Source organism: Talpa occidentalis, unplaced genomic scaffold (genome assembly GCF_014898055.3).
Source record: "Talpa occidentalis isolate TD23 unplaced genomic scaffold, MPIMG_talOcc4v2.1 talOcc4.5, whole genome shotgun sequence".
Lineage (NCBI taxonomy): Eukaryota > Metazoa > Chordata > Mammalia > Eulipotyphla > Talpidae > Talpa > Talpa occidentalis.
Genome location: NW_023604861.1, coordinates 66,309,884 through 66,324,527, shown reverse-complemented (window position 1 = coordinate 66,324,527; position 14,644 = coordinate 66,309,884). Strand labels below are relative to the sequence as shown.

The 14,644-nt window shown below is 43.8% G+C and overlaps 1 protein-coding gene across 1 annotated transcript in view; it reads left to right on the top strand.

The window, feature by feature from the left end:
* Positions 1 to 271: 271 nt before the first annotated feature.
* ATP12A (ATPase H+/K+ transporting non-gastric alpha2 subunit) overlaps positions 272 to 14,644 on the top strand; it is a 30,416-nt gene continuing 16,043 nt past the window's right edge. The window contains exons 1-10 of the mRNA XM_037527384.2: positions 272 to 336; positions 1,020 to 1,178; positions 4,045 to 4,104; positions 4,901 to 5,104; positions 5,813 to 5,926; positions 6,770 to 6,904; positions 7,041 to 7,158; positions 7,400 to 7,668; positions 8,864 to 9,062; positions 9,226 to 9,335. Coding sequence (XP_037383281.1) covers positions 328 to 336; positions 1,020 to 1,178; positions 4,045 to 4,104; positions 4,901 to 5,104; positions 5,813 to 5,926; positions 6,770 to 6,904; positions 7,041 to 7,158; positions 7,400 to 7,668; positions 8,864 to 9,062; positions 9,226 to 9,335 — 1,377 coding nt within the window. The 5' untranslated portion in view covers positions 272 to 327. The remainder of the gene's footprint in view (positions 337 to 1,019; positions 1,179 to 4,044; positions 4,105 to 4,900; positions 5,105 to 5,812; positions 5,927 to 6,769; positions 6,905 to 7,040; positions 7,159 to 7,399; positions 7,669 to 8,863; positions 9,063 to 9,225; positions 9,336 to 14,644) is intronic.

Below are 14,644 nucleotides of genomic sequence, written 5' to 3'. Positions count from 1 at the left end.
ATTTGCATAGGCGCCTTTATTGGAGAGCCTGTTTTAAGCTTAAAAAATAAAAAAGCAGGTCTGTGTTCGCCCTCCCACGGGTGGGGGGCTAGACGCGCCGGTACTGTACCTCCCGCCCAGGGCCCTCTCTAGGGTGCGCGCCGCCGCCTCCCGCCTCCCCGCCTGGGCGGGGGCGGGGCGCGCTGTTTAAAGTGGCGGCGCCTCTTCGGGCAGCGGCTGCAGCTCCGCAGCCAGAGGTTCCCGCCGGGCCAACGCCGCCGCCGCCCGACGGGACCAGCCCGCGCCACTGCCCCGGACCCGAGCAACCCCCGCGGCGCCAGCCTCGCCATGCGTCAGGTGCGTGCGCCCCACGCCCCGACAGTCCCACGGGGGGCGAAAGAGGGAGCCACTTTTATTCCGCGCGCCCCGGCCGCTGCTAGGCTCCTCTCCCTTGTGGGCTGCAGGGTGCCCGTGGTGGGAGCTCCTGGCTGGCTAGGTCCTGGGTGACTGGGTGGCAGGGTGGCATGTAGACGCAAATTCAAATGCATGGGAAAGGATCCATGGGTCCTAGACCTGCTGGGATTTGGAGTTTGGCGCCAGACTGGGGCTTCCAAGAATGTGTTCTAATGCATAAAGCCCACCTGCACTAAAGTGAGTTCATAGTTCAGTGGGCACCCCCTATCCAGGAAGTGGGGCACACCACTGCTGTGTCCTGTGGGGGACAAGATACCAGTGGGATACCTCGGCTCCTGGGCGGGATCTTGTCTCAAATTAGGTAACATAATTTTCCACCTTCCCCAGTGGGTGTCACCCTGAGGAGACACCTGCAGGCTTGTGCCCACCCAGTCCTACTTTGGCAGGGGAGGGAAGAAAGGGCTGGAGTTGCTCAGTGAAGGTGGAAGGGAGCCTCACTCCAGCCCCCTTGCCTTCCTGTCTCTAAAGCAGGGCACGGGGAGGGAGGTCTGGCCTGCAGAAAGAGTTCTCCACTTTTCTGCAGAAAACCCATCTTGGCCAATATTGCACCTCTACTTCTCTTTTAGAAAACACTAGAAATTTACTCTGTGGAGGTCAATGGAAATAATGCCATGGAGAATGCAGACAAGGGGGGTGGCAAGGAGAAGTACAAGGGCCTGAAGAACAACTGCCAGGAACGCGGAAAGAATCACCCAAAAGAAGAACTCAAGAAAGAACTCGATCTGGTCAGTCCATTTAGTCCTTAAGTGATAGAGACTGCCCTTCCCTGAGAGTTTGCCCTTCTAACCTACCTCCTACAAAAGGAAAATCAGTCTCAATGATTTGAACATCCCTGGAGATTTCATTCCTTATCTTTTGTTTTGTTTTTTGTTATGTTTTGTTTTTTTTCATTGTGATAACATCTGCCCAGGGGTCAGGTCTCTGCTGGATGCCTGGTTCTGGTTGTAGGCACTTTCAGGTAGAACTCAGAGAAGAGTCTGTTCCAGTCCCCAACTGGTATGGCCCAGACCTCACTCCTTCCTGGTGCTTCAGACATAGAAGTGCCCACTTGTCAGTTTTTAGCTGACTTGGTAAATCATTTGAGCCAGAGCTGCCACAAAGGAGGACCACGACCACTAAAAATGGCTGGGTTTCTGGGCAGATGTGCTCTGGGAACTAATAGTTTCATGGTGAGAATGTTGGACTGGGACTCAGGACCCAGAGGCTCAGTTGAAGCTCTCCTCCAAGGATTGATCTCTCACTGGGGCAAATGATCTGTCTTCACTGAAGTGCCATTTTCTTCATGGAAAATGGAAAATAAGCAATTTGCATGGGTCTGTGAGGGAAAAGAAGGAGACAAGAAAGAGAGTACTTTGTAGCTGACAGTGCCTTATGGAAGCATATTATAATTACTATTAAGGCAGAACCTTGGTGCAGAGGCTGCCTGTGGGACAGAAAGGCATCAATCTGAATGTGACAGGTTGATCTCAGGAATGCAAAGGGGGAACTTTCATACTGAGCTGCAGATTTTGCTGAATTTTCCTGTAGTTCATTGCAGACTTTAAAACTCTGTGATTATTTGAGCAGAGGGTAGGAGTGTGAGTTCATTTGACCTAGAGACCATACTTGTATATTGTTAAATATTCAGAAATTTGTCAAGCTAATTGACATCCTGTTAGTAGCTTAACACTGGCTATCATAGACAGCAAATGCTTTAAATCAACAAATGCGGCCAAAAGAGCTTTTCTTTTTTTCTGGAGAGATAGGTACAAGTTGAGAGAACACCTCTAAGCATTTTGCCCATGTATGTTCTGATATACACATTCTACAACAGCCTGAAAATTGGAGTAACCTGAATCAATCCCAGTTTGACTGAAGTTGTGTTTCCTATTTTGAAAAACAGGAAAAATGGTGCCTACGTCTTAGAGTTAGGAGGGTTAAATGAGGTGAAGTAAGAGAAAGACTTAGCACAACTCCACACAACAGCCATTCTTATCTCCTGTGTAGCTCTAGCATTGAGAATCAAAGACACATATAGTCTTCTGGAATTGCTACTTACAACATGACTATATATCCATTTATCAATGCCTGTTTATTATGATAAGATTTGAAGATGGATACTTCTAAGTAATTTCCAAGGATCAGCCAAAGTTTCCCTGCTGAGAAAGGAACATCTTTCTTTCCCTGTTTTCCCCTAACTTTCTCACAATTTGTGACAGTGCATTTGGGTGCTCCTGCATCCTGACCTCTCCAGCAAATTATAACCTTGTTGAGAATTAAAGTATCTCTGAATAAAGAAGGGGATGATGCCGCATAACGATACCTATGTTATTCCAGTGCGGGCCAGCAGAGTGCGCTCCAGAGCCCCCGGCTCCTCTGCTCCTGCCCCATGCTCTCCAAAGCCAGGAATAAAGGCAGGACGGGATTCTGTTTCACGGTATTGGCCCCTGAAAGTCTGATATCAGTTCATGCGAAGATGGCTGCAACCATCTGTGATTTGTAGCTGCCCAGAACTAAGACTGCTGTGTACATAACTGTGTCCTAACTATTTGAATCTCCAGCAATATCACAGTCAGTTGGGAATGGTGCAATCATAAATGCGCAAAACAGACTCTGGCCTAGAAGGGAGCCAAAAAAAAAATTTGAAAAATCCAATCTCTTAATGCAACATGCAGCTTTCTTACCTATAGTTAAGAAAAGACATGGCTCTTGTACCAAGCACAGTATAAACAAATCTCTATTTCTGACAATTAGAGCTTAAAGAATCCTGAGTGGAATGAGGTAAATAAGTCTTGGTCTGGATTTTCTGCCACAGGAAGAGGCTTCTTGTCCTTTATTCCAATGGCTCTCAAATGGAGAGGAGATGATGATTTAACAATGCCTAGAGATGTTTCCAGTTACCTCCACCCCAAGGAGGGTGCTAATGGGCCCATCTAATGGGTGGAAGCCCCCATAACAAAGAGTTATTGACCAAAATAATAATGCCACTCTGCTAAAGTCTAATGATTCTGTGGCAAAATTAGTGAGTGAGGCTATACTGGTGTGCATTTGGCAGGTTTTTAACCTTCAGGGCTTCTCTAACCAGTAAGCTGCTTTGCCTCAAGAATAAGGGCAGGTCTGCTTCTCTCTCAGAGGCCACCCATCCAACAAAGCTACATGTCAGAAGAGTTGTCAAAACATGAGAAATGGCTCTGGTGTGGTTTTGCTTCTCACCCTCCATGCATTCCAGAATTCAGTTTTGAGCAGGAAGTGTCTTAGCAGCAACTACCTAGATAGCAGGTGTGCTCAGGTTTATGAGGCAGAGGTGAGACTGAAGAAAAATGCATTGCTTTGTCCATAAAAACTACGGAAAGCTGTGCAGTAAATGAATTGTTAAATCTGAACTCTTCAGGGATGGCCAGAAATCCCCTGGTCTGTGAATCGAAACAAGTCTCTCCTGCAACAAGACTCTCTTTCCTCCCCACAACAGCACCAGGCCCAATGGTGTCTTTCTTCCCCACTCCTTCCTCTCCTCCCAACCATTCTCCCTTCCTCACTGCCACTCCCCCCTTCACAGCCTGGCCAGTGTTGGGATGACTAAATTCACTCAATTCTTCCTTTTATGGATTTCAGGATGACCACAAACTCAGCAACAAGGAATTGGAAAAGAAATACAGTACAAACATCATTATGGTAAGAGACTGGGAACTAGCGTGTGGGAAGAAAAGCCCTTATCTACACAGAGGAGCAGCCTGTGTGCTCAGAGGTGTGGAAAAGTTGCTGTGCGTTCAGCACCTTAGAAGTACTATTGACCTGTAGCAACTGTCATCCATATGCCTAGCCTGGGAGAGCGGGCTGGGAGCTAGCTTGTCTCAGCCAAGGCCCCAGAGAAGCCCCTGGGCTGAGCAACTGCTGTAGTAAATAATTATTTTGCCCATGACACAAGGAAAGCTGTGATGTCCCCAGAAGTGTTCAGATCTTTTCTCACTGCCATGGACTGACTGTGCCCTCTCAGTTCTCAAAACTTCCCCACCAGGGAAGTGTTACTTCTGTTAATTCAAATGCAAACTAAATTTCACAAGTGTTGGTGTCTTGACCTGAAGAGAGGCAGAGACATCTTTCAAGACAACAAAATTATCTACTGTGTGCTACATACTGAGCTAGTCACGAGAGGGTTAAGGAAGAGCAGTCATCTCTGCTATTCAGAAGTGACAGTTCTGAAGGGTGGTGATGTGTAAGCAAGTATCACAGCATCTTCCCTGTGCACTAAGGTGGGGAACAAGAGATGTAAACTATGCACTGAGAAAGTGATGAGTTCTGACAGTGATTTGATAAAATTGGTTTTCCAAAGGCAGTTTTGGTGTATGGCAGTACCTGGAGGAATGGGGGAGTGATCCAAGACTGAAATAGGGCAGCAGCTATAGGGTAGGAAAGGGACTTTTTCAGTAAAATAAGTGATAGAGCTTTGCATTAATGAACTCTTTCTCAGGGTCTCTCCAGCACCCAAGCTGCTGAGCGCCTTGCTAAGAATGGGCCCAACATTCTCACACCTCCCAAGAAAACCTCAGAGATCATCAAGTTCCTGAAGCAAATGATGGGGGGCTTCTCCATCCTTCTGTGGATAGGTGCCGTCCTGTGCTGGAGCGCCTTTGGGATTCAGTACTCCCAAGACCCATCCACATCCTTTGACAATGTAAGACCCTAGGACCTGCTTCCTGATTTGCTGAAATCGTGGTAGGAGAAAATAGACCATAAAGTATGGCCCTTAGTAGGCAATGCCTGGGCTTAGTGTAGGAATCTGCTGCTGAACATCACTATGGAGCTCAGCAAGAGCAGTAATCATCCCAGCTGTAAAAAAGAAGTGTGTCTCAGTGATGTGCCACAAGCAGTGTGAACATACATTTTAAAGAGAGAGCTGGAGAGAGAGAAACACTCTGTTGTTTCCTAGATAAAAACAACAAAATAGACATATGTGAAGCATTTTGGGGCTCTCCCCAAACCTATTTCTGTTGCTTTATCATGGTGAGCATCTCTGCCCACTGAGAACCAAATTGGCTCACATGACATTAAGAGAAGAAGGCAAATGCCAGAGGCCATGTGCTGTGCTCAACAGAACACCACAACCCAGCAATAGAACCACAGGGATGGGACAGGCACAGGGCGGGGTGAGTGATGATGGGAGATGGGTCTGCTGGGATGAGGAAGTTGTCCTAAAACTGCATTTGGGGGATTGCTATACATCTGTGTAACTAAAAATCATTGACTTTTTTACTTTCCATGAGTGAATGTGGAATTTGCAAATTCCACCAGGACACAGTGCTCTCTCTCTTCAATTCCTGTAGCTTCATCCCTGATCTGGCTCCTCCTAATGCCTGTTTTTTGATCCTGCTCTCCTTACCAGGTGTACTTGGGCGCTGTGCTGGTTCTGGTTGTTATTTTAACAGGAATCTTTGCTTACTACCAAGAGGCAAAAAGCACCAACATTATGGCCAGCTTCAGCAAAATGATTCCACAAGTGAGTAGTCCACTCCCTCTGGTCTCTCTGTGACTTCAGGTGAGGAAGTCTCTGTATGAATTCATGTAGGAGGGCAGACTGGGGCAGAGGTCCTGCTCTCTACCCTTCCTGCCCTTGCTGTCCAAGAAGTCTGGGGCAAGTGACCTCATCTCTCTCATCAGCAAGTGAAGATTCAGAGAAATGCTTAGTTTAGAATCATGCAAAGGGGAAGAAGTGCTAGGAACACATCTCATGGGGAGCTTGGCAGAAGTGAGTCAGGAGGTCCTGGGAATAAAATAGAAGTTTAAGGGTGCTCACTGCACTGAAGAGCCCAAATTCTGATTCTTATCTGTGACAATTTTTGCTTCCCTGAGGTTCCCTGAGGTGGCCTGTTCTCAGGGCAGGGGACCTGCTCTCCTCTTCTCAGGGTGTTAGGTGTCCTCTAGGGAGATTAGGCACATAGTCCCTACCACTGAGTTCCAGCTGGAAGGGGTGAAGGGGGCCTCCTTGTGTGCTGAGATGTAGGAGAGCTTTCTCCCCCTCCAACCTGAGCAAGATGATTCTGCCTTTGGCCTAGCCCTCCCTGAGGATTGGACCCCCAGCCAGGGTTGCTCATCCTTCATCAGCTCCTTCCTGTCAGACCTGAGCTTTCATTTGTTCCATCTGCCCCAGGCAGCATTTTCTACTTCAAAAACATCTCTCTGAGCTCCGTCTCAAGAAAAAACTGTCATTAGGGTCTTTGGGCCCCGAGTGAGGATCTTTGATTCCACTCTTTGCCAAATGGCAGCTGTGGGCTGTGGGGCCCCCATTCCTGTCATTTGGCATCATCCCAGAACTGAGTCATGCTCACATTTTCTTTCCCAGCAAGCTCTGGTTATCCGAGATTCAGAGAAGAAGCCCATCCCAGCAGAACAGCTGGTGGTGGGGGACATAGTAGAGATCAAAGGAGGGGACCGAATCCCAGCTGACATCAGGCTTCTGTCTGCTCAGGGGTGTAAGGTGAGGTCTCGGGTTCCCCCAATGTGCTCATACTCACTGCCTTTCTGTGTGTCTCCCAATCTCGTCTCCCAATCTCAGTGCTTTGGGGCACAGACCACAGGACCTGATCCTGAACTGTTCCCAACATTCCTTCCAGGTGGATAACTCCTCTCTCACTGGTGAATCTGAGCCCCAATCCCGCTGCTGTGAGTTCACCCACGATAATCCTTTGGAGACCAAGAACATTGGCTTCTATTCCACAACCTGTCTGGAAGGTGAGTCTGGCTGTTGCCAGGGCCTGTGCCCATCCAGGTCACTTTCCCCTCCTCTGGCCTGTGGACTTGACTCTTTGCATCTCACAGAGCTATCCCAGAGCTTCTCCCAGAGCAAGCAGGGAACTAATGCTTGGACTTTAATGTAATATGCTGACAGTGTTGTCACCACCCAAGGAAGGCCCGTAAGTAGCTGTGGTCCTCTGGCTGAGGACCTGGAGGAACATGTCTGCTTCTCCTGCAGGCACTGCAACCGGAATGGTCATCAACACGGGTGACCGCACCATCATCGGTCAGATTGCCTCCCTGGCTTCTGGTGTTGGAAACGAGAAGACACCCATTGCCATCGAGATCGAGCACTTTGTCCATATTGTGGCAGGAGTGGCTGTCGCCATTGGTGTCATTTTTTTCATCATTGCGGTGTCCATGAAGTATGGGGTCCTGCAATCTATCATCTTTCTCGTTGGCATCATCGTAGCCAATGTGCCCGAAGGTCTTCTGGCCACTGTCACTGTGAGTCAGGCTGCTAGGTGTCCTGTTCCCTGACCCTGTTAGCACAGTCCATCCTGCTCCACCTAGTGAGCTCCCCCACAGTACGTCCCTCCTTCTGCAGAGCCACAGCATCTCCCCATCTCAGACAACCCTGGGATATTCCAAATGGACTGTTCCCTAAGGGAACAAAAGGACTTGTGACATTGTTAACACTTAACTGTATTATCCTTGAAAAATTTCATTTTGGTTTTCAGGAGTTCCATTTGCAAGGCATGTATGAGGCTGTGACCCTTAGGTAGACTCTACCCTCAATTCCAGGTTTTCTAGAAGCCTGATGCCTTTCCCACATTTCCACATTTCTGAAAATGAAAAACAAAGAAAACCAACTTCCACAGCACTTTCTACAATTGAGGAACCTAGGACATAGTTCACTTCCCTCCCCTCCCCCCCTCAGACACACCTGCACAAATTCCTCCAGCTCTTTTCTGCAAAACAATTAACCCTTCTCAGCCCTGACCCCTAAATTAACCTTTTTGGCCTCCCTTTGTAAGGACCTATCTGAATCATTCTGAAACAGAAGGCCCCACCCCCATCTCTCCTATGGGGCCTGTGAGTAGGAGAAGAGGGCTTATGTTTGCATTACATATAAAGGGCCCACGTAGTCATCAGCCTGCTGTGTCCTGTGCAAAGGGAAGAGAGGTCTTTGACTCCAGTAGGCAGTCATCTGAAGAAATTAAAGCCAAAAGAATGCTATGGGATCTGGGGTTTTAAAAGACAGAGTTAAGAATCTTTAAATACTGAGCTCCTAAAATGAAATACAAATGCCTCTTGATCCCCCAAGAGCAGAATTTGGGACAGGTTCTTTAGCACATGCTGTGAGTGACTTGAGCTGGCAGCCACAGCTCCCTTTACAATTTCCTCTGAGTACCACATTCACAGCTGGTGACTTTGCCACCCAGGGGTTCTCAGAATCAGGTTCATCAAGGGGTAAAGGGACAAAAAAGGTGTCCTGTGTTTAATACATTGGGCTTCATAGTAGTTTCATCTGCTGAATCAGTTTAGCAAAACTTTTGTGACTGCAGCTCTGTCCTGACCCCAGAGCAGCTCTCCAGAAAATCCATCATGGGTGACCTTAGCTATTTCTATGTCATTTAACTGGAGTTCCCAGAGATTATTCTTCCCATAGCTTCTCTCACTCTCTTTCTCTGTTGTCCAGGTCACTCTGTCACTGACAGCAAAAAGGATGGCTAAGAAGAACTGCCTAGTAAAGAACCTGGAGGCAGTGGAGACCCTGGGGTCCACCTCCATCATTTGCTCAGACAAGACTGGCACTCTGACCCAGAACAGGATGACCGTGGCCCATCTGTGGTTTGATAATCAGATCTTCATGGCTGACACCAGTGAGGACCATTCAAGTGAGTCTTTTGGAATATGCCCGCTGACCTAATGCCAGGGATAGGAGCAGAGGGGACTGAACTCAACATGCCTCGTGGGTCTGCATTTTCGTATCTATGGATGGCAGATTCCTTGAGAGCAGACCCTGTCCTCAGGGCACCCACTGGCCTTCCTTTTTTCCAGATCAAGTCTTTGATCAAAGTTCTGGAACCTGGGACTGCTTATCGAAGATCATAACGTTGTGTAACCGAGCTGAATTCAAGCCAGGACAGGAGAGTGTCCCCATCATGAAGGTAATAATCCAGCAACCTGGGTCTCAATCATGGCCACTCAGAGGTCATATTCTCTGCTCTGATTTGGTGAGTGATTTAATCTCTACAACCAAATAAAAGTGAATAAGAATAGGTTTGACAGTAAGACCGGCAGAAAACTTTCTTCACTCTCCCCAGCTTTAACAGATCACAGAGAAGCTAAATGTTCTCAGAATATTCATTTAGGTCTTTGGAAAATTCCAACACATTCCAGAAGATAATAAGTGACTTTCCTAACTTCTTTACCAGATAAGTGTATATAGTAAAATTTCATTATTTCATAAAAACTATTCACTGAAGTTTAAAATATAATTGAATGGACATTGGGCTGATCTTAGGACATATTCTCCTGGCAGCAAATGGAATTCTAAGAGATCCTAAATGTTTGAATATGCAATAAATAATTTCCCTTACCTTCCCTCTTTTTCTCACCTTCCCTCTATTTATTCATCTCTTTTTCTCTTCCTTTCCATCTCTGTCCCTCTTCTTCTCCCTTAGTCAGTGGCTCAGTTCCACAGACTTGTCTATTTGTCCTATGTCCGATATTGACACTTTTTCTTTTATATATTTGTTGTTTGTTATTCTTTCTTTATAAGATGACTCATCATTCTTTTGTTGACCAAGTACTTCTTTGTCAGTATCTTCAAATTCTTATTTCCAGATTTTATTTTTAACCACACTCCATGGACCTCTAGCCAGTTTGTGTTTCTGCTTGGAAGTTTTGCCATGTTAGACTCTCAACAACTTATACTTGTCTCCTTCCATCTGTACCCAACCTGACTTCAAATCAGTATCTTGTCCCAAATATTCTATTTTTCTATTTTACTTGTCACCCCAGACCAAAACTTTCTCCTTTCCTTATATCTGGTGAGTCACCAAGTCCTGTCATCCTTGCTTCAAAATATCTATAATTTTTTTTGGTTTCAGGTCTTATGTCCAGTTTTTTTTATCCATTTTGAGTTGATTTTTGTGCACGGTGAAAGGTAGTAGTATAGTTTCATTTTTTGCATGTGGTGGTCCAGTTTTCCCAGCATCATTTATCGAACACACTGTCCATGTTCCATTCTTTGCTCCTTTGTCCAAGCATATTCTTTGCCCCTTTGTCAAAGATCAGTTGTCCATATAAGTGTGGTTTTATTTCTGGGCTGTCTGTTCAGTTCCATTGGTCTGTGTGTCTGTTTTTGTTCCGATACCAAACTGTTTTAATTATTATGGCTTTGTAGTATAGCTTGAAGTTTGGAAGTGTCCTTTCTCCTTTATTTCTCCTTTATTTTCATAAGTAGGGCTTTGGCTATTCTTGGTTTTTTGTGGTCCCATATGAATTTCATCAATATTTGTTGTATTTCTTTGAAGAATGTCATTGAGATTTTTATTGGAATAGTGTTGAATCTGTATTGCTTTTGGTAGCATAGCCATTTTGATAATGTTAATTCTTCCAATCCATGAGCAGTGGATGTCTTTCCATTTCTTTGTGTCTTCTTCTTTGAACAGTGTTTTATAATTTTCTTTGTATAGGTCTTTCACCTCTTTTGTTAGGATTATTCCCAAATAATTGATTTTTTTGGTTTCAGTTATAAAAGGGATGGTTCTTGATTTCTTCTTCTTCAGATTGTTTGGTATAGGAAGGCTACTGACTTTTGTATGTTGATTTTGTATCCTGCTACTTTACTAAACTGGTTGATTATTTTGAGTAGTTTTTCTGTGGAGTTTTTAGGGTTCTCTATGTATATTATCATATCATATGCAAATAGTGATAGTTGTACTTCTTCTTTCCCTATCTTGATTCCTTGTATGTCTTTCTCTTTTCTTATTGCCCTGGTTAGGAACTCCAGTATTATATTGAAGAGCAGTGGTAAGAGAGGACACCCTTGTCTTGTCCCTGATCTTAAAGAAAAGGCCTTCAACTTTTCGCCATTGAGAATAATATTGTCTGTGGGTTTGTCATATATAGCTTTTTTTTAAAGATTTATTTATTTATTTATACAAACACTGGGTACAGTCAGAAGTGCAGGAGGGTGAGAGAATCCACCAGAGCCAGAGCAGGGAACAGAACAGGCAGACTGACGAAATACACTGCTGAGGGGATAGCGGATGTAGCAGGAGAGGTCTGTCACGCCATGTGGGACCCTTGCTGGTGGCCGGGGATCGAACCAGCACTGCAGAGGCTGTAGGCAGCTTCACAGTCCAGTGCTCAACCGCTTCGCCACCAGAGGAGGCCCTGTCATATATAGCTTTTATCATGTTAAGGTATGTTCCTTCTATCCCAAGAATTTCAAGGGCTTTCATCATAAATGGATGTTGGACTTTGTCAAATGCATTCTCAGCATCTGTTGATATAATCATATGGTTTTTATTTTTCTTTTTGTTGATGTGTTGGATTACACTGATCGAGTTTCGTATGTTGAACCACACTTGTGCCCCTGGGATGAATCCCACTTTGGTCATGGTATATTATCCCTTTGATGCATTGTTGGATTCTGTTGGCAAGGGTTTTGTTGAGGATTTTTGCATCCGTGTTCATTAGGGAGATTGGCCTCTAATTTTCTGTTTCTGTGCTGTCTTTGTTTGGTTTTGTTATTAGTGTAATGTTGGCTTTGTAGAACGTATTTGGTGGTACTCCTTCTTCAATTTTTTGAAAGAGTTTGTGTAGGATAGGCACTAATTTCACTGCTGAACATTTGATAGAATTCATTTGTGAGGCCATCTGGACCTGGGCTTTTTTTTTTTTTTTAATGAAATTTTATTACTTTTTAAATATATTTTTGAATGCATTATTGAGACTGCTTTGAGAGTGAGATTAATACACTTTAATCAAATTATCTATATACTCAAATTTACTGAAAATGGAAGGAGCTAATTTATTTTTTTTAAATAATAAATTTTATTTTTATATTCCCCATACAATTGCAACCCCCCCATTTTGACCCCAATCCCTCCCCTCCCACACCTCACCCCCCAAAAAGTGTCTCTGGTTCATAGTTATTTGTTGATTTTGATTTTCACTTTCTTATAGTTATTCATTTTCCTGGTCCCTTATTTAAGTTTTCTAGATTCCTGCTATGAGTGAGACCATCCGGTATTTTTCTTTTTCTTTTTGGCTTATTTCGCTGAGCATGATCCCTTCCAGCGCCATCCATGTTGCTGCAAATTGCATGTGTTTATCTTTTTTGAATGCTGAGTAATATTCCATGGTGTATATGTACCACATCTTCTTGATCCAGTCATCTATTTTTGGGCATTTGGGCTGTTTCCAAAGCTTAGCTATTGTAAACAGTGTTGCTATAAACATAGGGGTGCAGGTGTTCTTTGGAATTGATGTTTCTGTGTCCTTTGGGTAAATACCTAGGAGTGGAATTGCTGGATCATATGGAAGCTCTATGTTTAGTAGGTCCAGAAATTTCCACACAGCTCTCCATAGTGGTTGGACCAGTTTGCACTCCCACCAGCAGTGCAGGAGAGTTCCTTTATCTCCACACCCTCGCCAACATTTGTTGTTGCTAGTTTTCTTAATATGTGCCATTCTCACTGGTGTAAGATGGTATCTCATGGTAGTTTTGATTTGCATTTCCCTGATTACAAGTGATGTTGAACATTTTTTCATATGCCTGTTGGCCATTTGCATTTCCTCTTCAGAGAAGTTTCTTTTTAGCTCTTCTGGATTTTTTCTTTGTTGTTGTTGAGTCTCATCAGCTCTTTGCAGATTTTTGTGATCAGTCCTTTATCATTAGTGTTGTGTGCAAAAATGTTCTCCCAGTTAGTGGGGTTTCTCTTTGTTTTTGTTATTGTCTCTTTTGCTGTGCAGAAGCTCTTTAATTTGATGTAGTCCCAGCTGTTTATCTTTGCCTTCACTATCACTGCTTTGGGTGATGTGTCTGTAAAGATGTCTTTGATATGCAAATCACGTAGTGTTTCGCCTATATTTCCTTCTATGTATTTTATGGTTTCAGGTCTTAGGTCTAGTTCTTTAATCCATTTTGAGTTGGTTTTTGTGTATGGTGTGAGGTAGTGGTCAAGCTTCATTCTTTTGCATGTAGCGACCCAGTTTTCCCAGCACCATTTATTGAACAAACTTTCTTTGCTCCAATGCATAGTCTTTGCTCCTTTGTCAAAGATTAGTTGACCATAAATCTGTGGGTTTATTTCTGGATTTTCTATTCGATTCCATTGGTCTGTATGTCTGTTCTTGTTCCAGTACCATGCAGTTTTGATGATTATGGCTTTGTAGTAGAGTTTGAAGTCTGGGAGTGTGATGCCTCCATTCCCTTCTTTTTTTTTCAGGAGAGCTTTGGCTATTCGGGGTTTTTTGTGATTCCATATGAATTTCATCAATAATTGTTCTATTTCTTTGAAGAATGACATTGAAATTTTGATGGAATAGCATTGAATCTGTATATTGCTTTTGGTAGGATGGCCATTTTAATAATGTTTATTCTTCCAATCCATGAGCAGGGGATGTCTTTCCATTTCCTTGTGTCTTCTTCTATTTCTTTTAACAGTGTTTTATAGTTTTCTTTGTATAGGTCCTTTACCTCTTTTGTTAGATTTATTCCCAAATATTTGATTTTTTTTGTTTCAATAATAAAAGGGATTTTTTTTTTTAATTTCTTCTTCTTCAGATTTATTGTTTGTGTATAGGAAGGCTACTGACTTTTGCGTGTTGATTTTGTATCCTGCCACTTTACTGAACTGATTGATGAGTTGAATTAGTTTTTCTGTGGAGTTTTTGGGGTTCTCTATGTATATTATCATATCATCTGCAAATAGTGATAGTTTGACTTCTTCTTTTCCTATTTGGATTCCTTGGATGTCTTTCTCTTGTCTTATTGCTCTGGCTAGGACTTCCAGTATTATATTGAAAAGCAGTGGTGAGAGTGGACATCCTTGTCTTGTTCCAGATCTTAATGGAATTGCTTTCAGCTTTTCACCATTGAGAATGATACGGGCTGTTGGCTTGTCATAGATGGCCTTTATGATGTTGAGGTATGTTCCTTGTATCCCAAGAATTTCAAGGGCTTTTATCATGAATGGGTGTTGCACTTTGTCGAAAGCTTTCTCAGCATCTATTGATATTATCATATGGTTTTTATATTTCTTTTTGTTGATGTGTTGGATAACGTTGATTGATTTTGGGATGTTGAACCATCCTTGTGTCCCTGGAATGAATCCTACTTGGTCGTGGTGAATTATCTTATGGATACATTGTTGGATTCTGATAGCTAAAATTTTATTGAGGATTTTTGCATCAGTGTTCATTAGGGAGATTGGCCTGTAGTTTTCCTTTTTTGTGTTGT